The 14,443-nt window shown below is 50.3% G+C and overlaps 4 protein-coding genes across 4 annotated transcripts; 3 read left to right on the forward strand and 1 right to left on the reverse strand.

Annotated features, from left to right (window-relative positions):
* Positions 1 to 307: 307 nt before the first annotated feature.
* VTN49DRAFT_10 (uncharacterized protein) lies at positions 308 to 4,394 on the forward strand (the record flags this gene model as incomplete). The annotated part of the gene is made up of 3 exons (XM_069408566.1): positions 308 to 510; positions 566 to 4,214; positions 4,272 to 4,394. 3 exons carry the CDS (start codon positions 308 to 310, stop codon positions 4,392 to 4,394), a joined length of 3,975 nt encoding a protein of 1,324 aa, XP_069272705.1.
* Positions 4,395 to 5,098: 704 nt separating this feature from the next.
* Positions 5,099 to 6,121, forward strand: VTN49DRAFT_11 (uncharacterized protein; the record flags this gene model as incomplete). The annotated part of the gene is made up of 4 exons (XM_069408677.1): positions 5,099 to 5,134; positions 5,229 to 5,573; positions 5,631 to 5,790; positions 5,847 to 6,121. The coding sequence occupies 4 exons, from the start codon at positions 5,099 to 5,101 to the stop codon at positions 6,119 to 6,121; spliced, it is 816 nt and encodes a 271-aa protein (XP_069272706.1).
* A 981-nt stretch (positions 6,122 to 7,102) lies between these two features.
* On the forward strand, positions 7,103 to 8,556 carry VTN49DRAFT_12 (uncharacterized protein; the record flags this gene model as incomplete). Its single annotated transcript, XM_069408788.1, has 2 exons — positions 7,103 to 7,124; positions 7,181 to 8,556. The coding sequence occupies 2 exons, from the start codon at positions 7,103 to 7,105 to the stop codon at positions 8,554 to 8,556; spliced, it is 1,398 nt and encodes a 465-aa protein (XP_069272707.1).
* A 187-nt stretch (positions 8,557 to 8,743) lies between these two features.
* VTN49DRAFT_13 (uncharacterized protein) lies at positions 8,744 to 11,286 on the reverse strand (the record flags this gene model as incomplete). Its single annotated transcript, XM_069408899.1, has 7 exons — positions 8,744 to 9,481; positions 9,536 to 9,727; positions 9,792 to 9,897; positions 9,947 to 10,201; positions 10,255 to 10,519; positions 10,576 to 10,756; positions 10,819 to 11,286. 7 exons carry the CDS (start codon positions 11,284 to 11,286, stop codon positions 8,744 to 8,746), a joined length of 2,205 nt encoding a protein of 734 aa, XP_069272708.1.
* Positions 11,287 to 14,443: the final 3,157 nt, after the last annotated feature.

Consider the following 14,443-nt stretch of genomic DNA (forward strand, 5'->3'; position numbering starts at 1 on the left):
AGTTTCAGCCAATCACAGAAAATTTTGATAAGATAAGTTAGGCACTGGATAAACATGCAGCCGATCCGATAGGATCCAGCTTACCGCATCAGGAAAAGCGTCATCCCTCTTCGCAGCCTCAAGCCGCAGCCCTGACCCCGAAGATGACGACGGGTTCGGATACAGTACGGAGTACGTGCAGAGACAACTGGCTCACAGACATTTCGACTGTCTCTTCACAACTTCTCTCCTCGTGACTGTCGGCGATATCGCTTTGCCTATCCGCCCATAAATATTCGAAGGCCGCGATGCGTATACACATTCTAAGATGACGCGTTTACGCGATAGCTCGGTAGGCGTTGACGATGAGACGACAGCGTCGGTGGGAAAAGGCACTTTGCATAGATCAAAACTACCGTCAAACTCGCCCGAAGTGATCGCTCGAAATACGGTGGATGTCACGGATCCCAGCTTGGTGCTTGCATATCACAGAGAGGAACGTCGACGGCAGTTCAACCTCCTTGTTCGAAAGTATGTCTGGAACTGTTGATCAATGAGATATCATCTAACGGCACGGACTACGTAGGTACAAACATCAGATTCTTTACGGATGTGAAAACCCCGCCTGCCGCACTCCGACATGTCTCAGTTACCAGAAACGAGTGTCTGGCGGGCCTTTTCGACGATACACCGAACTAAGCGCTCGCACGTTGGCATGTTATATGGCTAGTTTAGATAATGCCGAAAGCGGACTTTGTCACAATGTTCCCAGGTCATCTTCAGAGTTTGGAGCCGCGGATCGTTCTCGGCAATCAAGGCGATGTCCAACGTCTGCTGCGAGCTCTGTTCGCGCTGCCACCCCAGGAAACGGGAATGATGGGAATGTCGAATTGGATACATCAACCTCGGAACAGTCAGACACTCATTGTTCTCGAGAATACGATGCCGTTTCTCGGTGCGCAGGCTCGACCAACCAAGAAAGAGAGACCCCTGAAATGGTCACGGCAGCAAGTGCCCAGAAAACAAAAGATCCCAAATCGCTCACGCAAAACCTTTTTGATACTCTGTCGCTGCGAATGGTGGAATGGCTTCCGCTTCGGCGTAGCACATCGGATGCCTCTGCATCGGCAAGTTCTCGACGGCCCAGAAGGCCTGTTTCCGAGGATGCCCGTGATTGTACCCCATCGGAAACCAAGCAGGCAAGGGATAGTGGTTCGAAGAGCTCGCCGCGACATACGAAAAATACTAGCAGATCTGTCAACGTCAAAGCACCCCATGGAGTTCGCACGCCTTCCAGTCACTCGGATCATCGCCAACCGCCTGCGTTGGAGCTGAAGTTTCCTGGTCAGCCTGTTAAGCGGGTGTCTCTAGAAGACCTGGAGCCATGGCGCCAGTCGCCGCGGTCAGGGGCCGATACTAACTCTTTTGTTGACCAAGTACCATCGAGGAAGCCGTCGCTGAGCTCAGCCTTCGCGGCTCCAGGCGGTCTTCCATCACCACCGGCATTAAAGCACCGTCCACAGAAGCATCGCGGCTTGGAAAAGGAATCAAAACATCGCCGTGTGTCGTGGGACGGATCGAAAGTGCTCAGAGATGCTCAGCAACCAAGGCGGCCGGTGGACGAAACGGAGAGTGTTGAACGATTTCCGCCAAGTCCGTTGACATCGCATACGAGAGACGGGTCTGACGTTCAGGAGCTGCAGCGCTTGCCGACCCCCGTTCAAACTGTGACGCATCTCTCGAGTGATATCGTCAATGCTTTGTCCGAACTACTTGTGGAAGATAAGGACACCGCCGATAAATGGAGACAAGAAGTGAACGACATGAACTCAAAAGGTGGTCTCGAGGACGCCGAATGGCATTTTGCGACGGCGCGTCAACGGCAGGTCTTTCCCTTCGTCGCCCAGAGTGTGTTCTATGGTCTGAGCAGCAGTTCCCAGCTGCTCCAGTCGTTTCGGAGGAATTCAGTGCAAGGTTCTTCTGATGATGATCATGGACAATCAACTGTCGACCTAGCTACGGTGGAGCCTAGCTTCCGCAAGTTGTTTGAGATCTGCCCATCCGACCTCATCTGGAATAGTTTATGGAACGCTCTGGATAACCTTTTCATTCCGCCAGATGATTTGTCAAGCTCACTCAAAGGCTCCAGATATCATGCGAGCCGCGCCCAAACCTCCTCGACCGCTCACCATCTAGCTAGGTCATCAGCGGCATTGTCTGATGCGGAAGCAGCGCATATAGGGACCGTGAGTCTTTTCGCGCTGGTGTCATCATTACCGAGATTGGACCCACAAGTATGGCGAAGCATCCGTCAGATTCGGGCCGCGGGAATGGTTTCACCGGACGCAGGATTACGCAAGATGTCCCTGGATTCCTCGAGAACTCTTGTCGAGGTCACTGACAGATTTGAACATGATCTTGCTTTGCGACTTGTTTATCGGTTAGTACGAGGTCTCACCGCTCGACAAGCGTTTCACGAAATATCCAAGGCGCGCAACGCGTCAGCGGCTGAATCCAAGGAACTCCGAAAGCCCAGTACTCTAAAGCTAATTCTCGACAATCTACATTACCATCACAAGCTCGCGGTCGAACAAGCTGGTCAAAATGGGCAGGAGTGCGCGTCTCTTCTGGCCCCCTCTCTCATTGTCGAATGGCTCCGAACGCTCCTCCTTAAGGAATGGGACGGAAAGCCTGAGATGTCTAGATCGAGTGCCGCTGGCGGTGCTGTCCAGATCTTGTCCCTGATGTACAAGGAGCGGAAGCGATTGGGACTGGAACCGGAAGATTTCCACACGGCGTTTCTGTCGGAACGACTTGATCCAATGGAAATGCCTGTCGAGTGGCTGTCGAGACCGCAAAATAACAAGACCCTTCACCTGTTGTCGACATCATTCCTGTTCCCGCCTTCTGCGCTTGTAACGTATTTCCGGGCGATGAATCATGCGACAATGTCCAAATCCTACGAGACAGCTGTGACAGCAAGCCAGCACGTGAACAAGATGGCCTTTTCCAACACGATCCCGCTCTATGAGGCTGATATACTTCCTCGTCTTACAACGTCTACGAAGACCCATCTGGTCCTTGTTGTTCGACGTGACAATATCCTCACAGATGCATTGAATCAACTTTGGCGCCGCGAGAAGCGCGAGCTGCTACGGCCTCTGAAGGTTCAAATGGGGATGAACGAGGGAGAAGAGGGTGTCGACCATGGAGGCGTCCAGCAAGAGTTCTTCCGTGTCCTTTTCGGCCAAGCATTGTCTCCGGAGTATGGGATGTTTACAGTGGATCCCCGCAGCCACATGACATGGTTTCAGCCACTCTCCATGGAGCCGTTGTACAAGTATGAACTACTCGGACTTCTCATGTCACTCGCGGTCTACAATGGGCTCACTTTGCCTGTGAACTTCCCGGTGGCATTCTATCGCAAGCTACTTGGGCTCAAGGTCAAGCACCTAGATCACATTCGCGATGGCTGGCCAGAGTTGACGCAGGGACTTGAGGAACTACTGTCCTGGGACGATGGCGACGTCGGAGACGTGTTCATGAGAACGTACGAATTCAGTTTTGAAGTTTTTGGACGGGTCGTAACGGTTGATATGGAACGAGTTGATCGAGATGCTCTGTGGCCCGTTCCTCAACGCTCTTCAGCAGGGGATCGGTCGCGAAGCATCAACTCGGAAGGCTCCAACTCGAGATCAGAGGCTGCCCGTAGGGCCCGCATTTACGATGAAGAGTCGGGCAAAAAAGATGAGCGAGAGTCGATCCGCCCCGGTATCCTTAAGGGCGTTGAGTATAATGCTCCGTTCGACGCGCCGTTTCCACAAGAGCAAGAGGAGGCTCGTCTGGTCACTAACGATAACCGCGAGCAATTTGTGAAGGACTACATTTTCTGGTTGACAGACAAATCGGTCCGACCGCAGTATGAGGCTTTTGCACGGGGTTTTTACACATGCCTCGATCGGACATCGTTGTCTATCTTCACGCCGGAGGCACTGAAGACGGTTATCGAAGGTATTCAAGAAATTGACATGGATGAATTAGAGCGACATGCTCGGTATGAAGGTGGCTATGGCCGGTGGCATCCTGTGGTGCAGGACTTTTGGCACATTGTGAAGAAGTATCCACCGGAGAAGAAGGCTCGGTTGTTGGAATTTGTTACCGCATGTGACCGCGCGCCCGTTAATGGTGTATCCAGTATCATGTTTGTGATACAGAAGAATGGCGAGGGCGATGAGGTGAGCTTCCTTGAATAGTCCTCTTCTCTTTGAGACATTGCTAATGCTTGTTCTCAGCGTCTCCCGACTAGCTTGACTTGCTTTGGTCGATTGTTGCTCCCCGCATATTCGTCCCGCGCGGTAATGCAGGAGAAACTTGACAAAGCGTTGGAAAATGCACAGGGATTCGGCGTTGCATAGACGGGTTAGCTGGCGGTATCTTGGTCCACTGGGATTTACAGGGCTATTTCGGCATTTCGGGACATTGCAAATAGGACCATATATAACTCAGCGAGCATCAATAGACATTTCGAGATCTGTATATATCTGGCTTTCTTTCAATTTATCACAAAAGACATGTGAAGCTGAGTATTTGACGAGATCGTGCAGTTGTTTGTCATGGCGACACCTGGTGACGACTCAAATCTCCAGGCGGAAAGCTCAATTTTCTGACGAATTTGCGGTTCCGAACGCTTGATGCAATTGAAGAAGTTCCTTCGCTTGACAACCAGTTGTCGTCGTCGTCGTCACCGAATCACGTGCCAGCTCCTCTAGGGTTAGGGTTTGGAAGATGTTGGGTAGCCCAGGGTTCGGCATGAACTCCGAAGAACAGAATTTTTCTGACGTCGACAGCGAATCTATGTTATCCTCCCGCCCTCGTGCTCCATACCAAGATTCCAGGTAATCTAGTGGCCCACGATGTAACGATTTTTGCTGTCAGAGTTTGCCAAATCAGTCACCATGTTCTCGTAATTTCGTGACTCATGTCTCTGTTTCAGCTTTCAGGATCTACAGGAAAGATTGCAATGAGTCACTGTTCAGCCTTTTCCACGCATCAAATTTGAATTTCAAAGACAACATCGTTCAACAGGTAGAGAATATTTGCGAGGGCTTGAATCCGTCCAATGGCTCCAATCGTCCACCTAGTCCGCCACGCGCAGGTATAGTCCCTACGGTCATCGCAGCCAAATCTCCCCGCAACCCCGCCCTAGTCTAGCATCGATCCGTGCTTATATTCTTCCCCGTCTGGCACAGGGCTATCATAATCTGAGCACCGCGAACCACTCCCTGCGCGATCCGGACCTTACAGACCTGGGCAAACAGCAATGTGCCGATTTGCAGAAGAACTTTCCCTACCACTCGCAGGTTGAGCTGGTCGTTGCGTCGCCCATCCGCCGCACAATCTACACGGCTCTCCTGGGCTTCGAACCCGTGTTCCGGGCGCATCCTGACACGAAGCTCGTCTGTCTGCCCGAGGCGCAGGAAGCGAGTGATGCGCCGTGCGATACTGGGAGCGATCCGGAAGTCCTGAGGAAGGAGTTCGAAGGGAACAAGATTCCTGTGGATTTGTCCCTTGTTCAGGATGGTTGGAACAGCAAGGTAAATTGGCGTATTCTATAAACCATGTGAATGAAGCTGATGATGTATCCCGATTAGACTGGGAAGTGGTCGCCAACACCGCGAGCACTCCGGAAACGTGCCCGTGAGGTGCGGCGCTGGCTGAGATCTCGTCCAGAGAAGGAGATCGTTCTGGTCACCCATGGTGGGATTCTGCACTACATCACCGAAGACTGGGAGGATTACAGTCCTTATCAGGGTAGGGCAATCTTTCATGGCCGTTACAGACACATTCCACTCACAATTAATTGTCAGGGACCGGGTGGACCAACACCGAATACCGCACCTTCAAATTCTCCGATACTCCTCACAAGGAAGATATCGAGGGGAAGCCGCTCGAAGATGGCGACGACGCCACGCTTGTCGAGACACCCGAGTCTCGACAACGCCGAGGTCAAACGCCCGAACCACTCTCGCGTGAAGAAATGCTGGCTCGGTACCGGAAGGGACTGATGTCATGGACTGAAGAAGAGCCCAGAGACGAGGCTAGGGTTCCTGAGGGCCAGGAAGTCGATGGGGCGCGGGTCTGAGACGTCGGCATGGCCTGAGATGCTATATCTGACCTCTAGTATGATGCCAACGACTTGCTATAGAGTAATAGAGATCAGCCGCAGTATATAGAAGTTATACATGGATGAGCTGAAATAGATGACTGGTACGATGATTTTGAGCTAGCATCGAAATAATTCACTAGCTGAAGTAGTTAATAGGCGAATAAAAATAATGATCAGGTTGTTATGTAGAATGAATGTAGATTATTCATGAAACATGGAAATCTCGCAGCCTGATCAGCAGGTACTCGTCGGGTCGTGCGTCATTCAATGCTAGGCAACCGGATTCTCAGTTGGCCCGCTGCCGTGCCCCAAAGTTGGTGCATACTACTGGTGGTTATGTTGAACAGAAAATCGACAAATGGACCGATGTGAATAGGTGAAGCATTAACAAGGAATCCATGAACAAAATTGAGGAATTGATTCACGCACAACTGGTCCTGTGAAGCCCTGAAACGAAATTGTGATCACATGGTGACCCCCCGTGGCTCAACCCGGTTTGTTTTGAGGCCAACCTAATCTAGGTTGGCCTAACCAAATCCAGTTAGTTCGCATCTTAAAGATGGTAGTTAGCTGCTGATTCTAGTTTAGAGTCTCTGGATAGTTTTCCTAAAAATAGGTTGTGATTCCATTTCTCGCAGGTGGGGTGATGGGACTATGACGAATTGGTCAAGGAACAGCATCGGCCAGGGAGGATCGCAAGACGGAACCAAGAACGCGGCGGAGTACGAGTACCGAGCAGATGGAAAAGAAGGCCAAGATCTGCAATAAAACGCCCAGCAAAAAGGTCAACACCTGTGGCGGAGTACAACGCGATTAGTGTAGTACCCAGTTTTCTTCAAGATATAACTACTCTGTTCTTCTCACCCGTTCACTCGTTTTCAACTGCACTCTAGCCTAGGGTTAATACCATCTCCCAACTCCTTCCTGATCTCATTCATGCAGCTATCCTAAGCCGCAATGTTGGACGAAAATTTTCCAAGTAAGCTCGGTTGATAGGAGCCTGAGAACAGAATAAGTGCTTATACGAAAGTCTAGCATTTTTCTTCGCGTCCGGCAGCAAAAAGGAGGCTTCCAACGTCCTCTTCACGCATCGCGGCAATGAACCTGAACCCGCTTACAGCCTCCGTCGCCTCGATGCTTCCCAGCCCAATGCAAGGAACCGCTATGCTGCCGCGATATACGACGCCTATGTTCCGGACGCGCTCTACGGCGAGACTTTGATTATTCCAGAATGGACGCAGCCCAATCTATCTGCCGAAGCTATCCGCCAGAATGGCGGTGTTCCACCTTCCGAACCCATTCTGCCGGCAAAATTTACTATACGTCTCTACAATCCTGATCTGGACGTTGAGGTTCACTACAAGCCCAAGACCTGGAACTCCCAGCCGTCATGGATGTTTGAGATGCCTCAACGCTCCTTCCGGATGCCCTCCAACTCTACGCTTGACCAGTCACAAAGTGACCCCGCGACGTCAGATATTACGCCCAAGCTCAAGTTCACCTGGCGGAAGGATGGCAGTCTATCCAGAGACTTTGCTTGTTACTTATCCGGAAAGTCGACAACACCGGACGGCAAGAAGAAAAGCAAGGAGCCAGACATTACTGTTTCGATCTTCCGGTCCTTTAAGGAATTAACCTTGTACGAGCCGAACCTCTCCCGGGTGGAGATGCAGGACTTCAAGGGACTGGAGGTAGTATTGCTCCTGTGCGCCGTAGTTATCCGCGACGTGTATTTCACCCCTCCCAAGGAAGCCTTCAACTTGGTTGATGTGAAATCATCGCCCACATCGTCGAAACCGCCAGCCCTCCCTGAGACAACCACAGCGTCGGCCAACTATGCCATTGCTAATGGCCAGTCGGACAAACCCCAACGACCTCGCGTAACTATCCCGTCCGCCTCCGAAAAGGAAACTGAAGCCGAGCAGGCACGATTAAGACAGCAGGAAGAGGCAGAGAGACGCGAGAGACTGAAGCGCGAAAAGGAAGCAGAGAAAAAAACGATGGAGCTCCTCAAGAAGGAGGAAAAGGAAGCGCGCCGGCGGAAAGAGGAAATCGAGAAGGAGACCGAGCGGCTCCGCAAATTGTACGGGAAGGAGGAGCAGAAGCTTCGTCAACAACGACGCCTATCACAGCCTCCGCCCATGCCGCCGCGACCGAATCAAAATCAGAGCGCGCGTTATTATCAAAACAAACCATCCCAGCAGACTGGGTCACATTATTTGCAGGTTCCGGGCAAGCAGCAGCATCACCGGACGCAGTCGGTGGCATTCTTGCCGCAACAAAGCACGCCAGCACCTGGAGGAACGCGGCCACAGAGCACGTCTCCGAAGGAGAGGCGTAGTATCTTTGGATTTTTGCGGTCTGACAGTACCGAAAACAAACTTACGAAAAAGAAGAGTTCGATGTTTTGATGTTTGGAGTTTATGATGAGCATGATACCCCTGAGTTTATTATTAGATCTGGAGCAAAAGTCGTGAGACGGTGTTTAGGGTTCGATTGCGACTGTTTTTATATCCAGGATTTTGGGGAATGCATTCAAAATGAAACCCAGTTGAGCGATACATAACGTGTTTCTCCTGTCGAGCAGCCTCAGTAGGCTTATTCACTGACAAACAATGCCGGGTCGTCACGATCCAACTCTGCCTCCTCCACTGGCTTAACGACGCGCAGAGACAACTCCGAATCCTTGGAATAAACCTTGAGGCCAACCACACAGACTGCATTCCACAGCTGCTCAGATTCGTTATTGTTGGAGGCTTCAGACTCGCTGCCATCATCGCTTGGCGGCTGTGACGCATCCTCGTCGGAGCTTTGATTATCGTCGTCACCATCCGCCTCCTCGTCGTCCGTTTCACCTCCAGTTTCCCATTCATTCTCTTCGGTTTCTTCACTTTTGCCCTTGCCCTTGCATTTGATGTCAGCACCGTTTTTCTTCTGTTCATGTGCCTCCTTGACCACAGTGGGGGCTTTTTCGCTCTTCTCAGTCTCCTCCGTGGCCCGGCGCTGAATCCCGTTCTGTTTCTTGGCTGCGAGATCAGGAACCTTAGCATGCGCTAGGTCGTAGGATCGTCCAATCTGGATGAGTTTCTCTCGTCTCGAGGTTGCATAATCCTGAACCGCTTCCTCCGTGCTTCTGGGGCCATGCCGGTAGGCGATGATCTTGACCCGCACAAGGTACTTCCCCGGTTCCAACTCGATGTCCGTGCTGACAGACCGTCTCATCATGTATGTCGGGGTGTTGCGCACAATGTACTCCTCTTTGCCTTCCTTTTCCAGCCGAAATTGAAGCCGGAAGCTGTATTCGCCTTGTAGGCCTTGGAAGTACCGGTCGTCGAGCTACCCAATGAGCAACGGCCATTGCAATGTTTTTTTTTTGGACTGAATACTTACCTGCGTGAGGACTATGATCACTTGGCCAGCCTTGGTGAGCTCAATTTCGAAGAGTGTGTCAAGGTACTCGCTCGACCAGGGAACGCTCACGCTGGTCCATTGCTGCGTCACAGTCCAGTCAGGACCGAACAGTCGTGTCCGGTCGAAATGTTGGTACTTTTTCAGCAGATCTTCGTATGAGATCCAAAATACCTGCGTTTCCCGGTGCCCGGTCATCAGCATGGACCAGTTCATTGGAGAAAAGGTAGATGCTTACACCGTCGTTTCCAAACTTGTGGCCAAGGATTTGCATCCATTCGGGAGTCCATTGTTCAGACCCGTCGCTCCAAGGTCCCTTCCACTCTGTCTGGCCCCAAGGATTCCTTATATACTCAGCAGTTCGTTGCTAGATATTGAGTGTTCAGAACTCACCTCACTTTAAGCAGGCGGACGCCGTTGACCTCCCGAGCTTCCATAATGGAATATGCATGTCCCTCAATAATACCCTTGCGTTCCTTCGGCCTATTTAAGAAAGGGCCCAGCCAATCCGCATATATTCCCGTGGAGCAGCCGAACAGAAATTCTTTGTTGGATTTCAAGAGTTCTTCCCAAAATTTGTCTTTATCCAGAATGTTGGATGACAAGATTTCCGTTGTAACACCGCCGGTGAGATCTTCAACGGCTTCGCTATATGCTGGTCAAATCACTCGTCCCATTTGCTTTGGAGGTAGCTCGCTTACCCAACAAAACCTCCCTCGATAGCGGAATAATCGCCATGCGCTTTGGCAAATGCCTTCTCTAATAATGGCAGCCACGTCTCGTTCTCATCCGCGCATTGCGCAAAGTATAGCGCGCGCGACCCCGTCTGCCAGGCTTTGCGGTATTCTTCCTCGGCATTGCGGCGGGCGAGATCGTCCCACAAGGGTCGCTCCTCGACTGACTCGTCATAGTCGGCAGCCCGGAGGTACAGCTTGTCGTCAATGATGCATTGCTGCCATTCACCGTCTAAATGAAGAGCTAAGCGTATAATTTGGCCATTTAATGTGTCGGAAGAGACATACCTCGATAGAACACGAAGCCGTACACGCCTACCTGCTCATTCCGCGCAACACAGATTCGATTGATCAATTCATCGCTCAATGTGCACAGCGCTGCCAGGAACCAGCAGTCACCAGCCGCGCCCTGTCTGACATCGCCGGCCGTCGGGCCATTGATAAAAAATTGCGGTTTCTCAAAAATATCCTGGCAATCACAGTTAGCAATTGATCCATTGAACATACAAGAGAAGCTTTGAGGAAACATACAGCAACCCTCTTTACGCCCCGGGGCCTGAAATTGTTATCATCGACGTCCTGACCCAATCCATCCAGAAAGTCCCTCCTCCCCGTCTTCAGATCAAGCTCGATGTCAAAATAGGGATCCGTGTACTTCTGATTCGTGCGCTTGCATTCGCGCACAATGCGCTCCACGGATCGGATGCATTCTTGCCGAGCTTGCTCGTAGGACTTCCCAGCTTGCGCGGACGACGATCGGGGCACTGCCGAGGACGGTTTCTTGGCAGCAGCACTACCAGTAGCGAGTTTCTTCGAGTGAGGGCTTTCTGGGAGAACGCGATGAACTTTCCCAGGACTCTTCTGGGTAAATGATTTCCAGAACCTGTTCAGTCGTTCCTGAGGTGGCAACTTAGGGTCAATTTGGACCTTAACGGTCGCATCTTGAGGAAAGAGAGATGGTGGTGGGTTTATGGCTGAACCAGATCCGGCGCGGCTCATGTTTGTCGCTTTGCTTCGAATCGAGGAGAGTGGCTACTCAGGTAGATGTCTGAATTGAACCTCGACAGTGCGGAATTTGGCATCATGGCCGACATTTGTATACATTCGGTTCCTATCAGAGCCGCAACAGCTCCCTCGCTGCCTGAGCTGCGTGGGCTACAACTTCGATATCGTTACCCCTCAATCCAACAACGCGCAACCAACCGCATCGCTTGTCGCCCTATTGCCTGCCTGGTTAGGCAAGTCTACGACTGCAGCCCGCATCGTGATCATCGTACGAGTGCCCGAGTATGCACCTAATAAAATTGCGGCTGAAACTGTTCATCTTGGAAAGATTTGGCGAGACTTCAATCAGTGTGATGAGTGCCGAGTTCCAGACCCAGAGAGCTAGTTGAAGAGCTTGCCATCATTGTACTTAATTGGTATATGGTGGGTGCTTACGATACGCAATCGTAAACTCAAATTTTGCAAACATTTTGTTTTTAAAAACCATATAAGCCAATAAAACTGGTCATATCCAACTAGATGAGTTAAAATTTCATTTGCGGTACAGTAACTTACAATGAATTGTCTAGCCGTTACGAAACCGTTACAAAAGGCTATCAAACTCACAGACCCAAACCCGCCGAACGTCATCGCGGGGACTCACAGGCAGCGTACTCAAAAGCTCGTAACCTCGGCAGCAAATGAATAACAGGCCTCCGCCAAGAAATGCATCTAGCTCGACACGTCGCTCCTCGATCTGCATTTAACTGCTGTTCTGCCTGCTGTCAAGCATCAGTCATCGTGAGCACTTGCAAGAAGTGGTAGTTGCTGCAACCTAGTCAGCTGGCGTTTGTTGCGGCAATTTTCGAAGGTCAATCTCTCGCGATCTGCCTGAGTGGAAGCCGACGGTATTTTTGAATGATTTTAGGTCAGTTCCGACGCACACATTTCTAATCAAGTTGGCTTGGGTTTCCGACTTCGCGATGGAATGACTGCTCACAGCATGCTTACCGCTTTATCAATTTACCAATTCTCATGCATCATAGTAGTAGACAGCCTTGAGAAGATTAGGCATATTCTTGATGTAGTACACGGATTCACAGTCTGCGTTATGGGCCACAATCGCATCAATGCCAGGACATTAACCCAAGACAGTCTCAATCATACAATCCGAGTTACATCAAATGACCGGAATTGGGGTAACAAGCAAATCACATGCCACTTTGAAACGCAATGACAGTCTCTGACAAAGCTAAAGGGAGAGTGTGTTTTGTGAGAGAACTTCGACCTCTGTGACCAGTGCCAGCTGGGCGTCGCGGATTAGGGCCATAACTTGGTCATTCATCCTATCCAACGTTTCCTCTTCCTCCTGCTGACGAGAACGCATCTTCTCCGCGAAACGTTGAAATCGAGTTAATTCGTTCATCTCGACAGATTCAGGCATGTCGAGCGTTATATTCTGGAGGTCTGTCTTTTCGGGAGGGATAATCGGCTGCAGATTTTTCACTCTCGGCGAAGACTCGACCGTCCACCGACTGTCGCGCTGTGAAGATTGAAGCAGCAATACCCAGTCGGCGAGACCTGCTACTGTTTCATGGACCAATTCCCAGTCCTTTATGTCTTCTGTCGTTTTGACCCCGTGACATCTCGCAGTTTTGGAGGACTTCTCGACTTGGAAACAAGTGCTATGCATTGCTGGAGAACCATTGACGTTAGACAAGCACGACAAGTCTAGGGACATTACGCGTACTTGACCAGGAGCTGCGAATAATTGTTGCAGCGACCAAAAGATGCCAGGTGTTGATTGACTTCGATGCCTTCGTTGTGAACATGTTCACGAACTTTCGTGTTCCTTTGCCCAGGGAACATTCAGAACCAACAACGGGCTGTGGTTTTTACAGATCGCTCTGTTCTTCGGAGAGCTTTCTCTCTGACGGCCTTTCTGTGGTGGAGTTGCTATCAACTGCATCCGGAGATGCCGAGATGGAAGGGCCATGCGGCAACTTGATGAACCGCAATGACATGTAAAGCGGCTTGCACAAACGGGAGAATACCATTTTGCTTTTCGTCTGATTATATTTTGGCAATGCTCTTGTCAACCTCGGTCTGGCGAGTGCTCTTTGCCCTGAAGAAGCTATAAGCGAGTAGATATAACCACAAGGAGGATTAGAAAATCTTGATAATTGGAAAAATGTCTGAACAAGCTATGGTAGCGAAGGGGACGATTTGGAGATCTCTGCTGAGGTGTCGAAAAAGAGGTGCAGAGATAGAGAAGACTTTTGTGAGGGAGAATTTTTTTTTTTTAATCCCTTCACGAAATAACATGAATCTGAGGAGCGAGATTTCAGAGTCCAATAAGAACGTTTCGTGATATTCACATACCAGATCCCCATGGAAATTCCCGTCAAAGCTGACGAAGAGGGCGCGTTGTTTTGCAGCTCTTCCATAGGTGCTCTCCATCGAATCTCACTCAACGTGTCAGTACGCGTTGCTGTCTGCTGCGTAGCAGAACTACGAGTAACATCGGCTGATCCATTTTTCCGGAACTAAGAATTGGCGCATATGCAGTTTGCGAGTACATCATCACAAAGTGCCTGGTGTTGCAACAAAAACAGTATGAGCAGTTTTCATGTTGTCGATGATATGATCCGATTAAAAACGTTATATATTGGCTATTTCTTGAATATATAGCCGCACAGTGTGCAGTTTGCTGGCTTATTTTGCCTGTGAGTGACGTGGAAGTATTGTTCTGGGACAGAGCAGGTCGATGCCAGCCTGAACGCGCACTTGCAGACGGATTGAACGCTATAATATTTAATGACAGTCTTGCATTGAGCTCTAGGAACGTAGAGGCTCTCAAGATTCAGAGAAGGTTGTAAAAATACCCTTGAGAATTCTGGAATCAACATCAAAGTAACCCTAACCCTAATGTCTCCCACAGCTTTTGCCAGTTAACTTCAATTTGCCGGTACTATGTTTTTTCACATCCTGCAGAGAGGTAATTGCCTTTAATATTAACTAAGTATGAAGTCTAATATGGAAGCATGAGCAAGATACCCCTGTCAGGCTTGCCTAGAATCGATGCCCGTATGGTTTTATCTAGGCACAGAGTCGTTTGCGATGTTAGTCTTCTCGCTCGTGAATAGTTTTTATGATGTTCAAAGCCTACAAA

Source organism: Thermomyces lanuginosus (assembly GCF_041956635.1).
Source record: "Thermomyces lanuginosus strain ATCC 200065 unplaced genomic scaffold VTN49scaffold_1, whole genome shotgun sequence".
NCBI classification, from domain to species: domain Eukaryota; kingdom Fungi; phylum Ascomycota; class Eurotiomycetes; order Eurotiales; family Trichocomaceae; genus Thermomyces; species Thermomyces lanuginosus.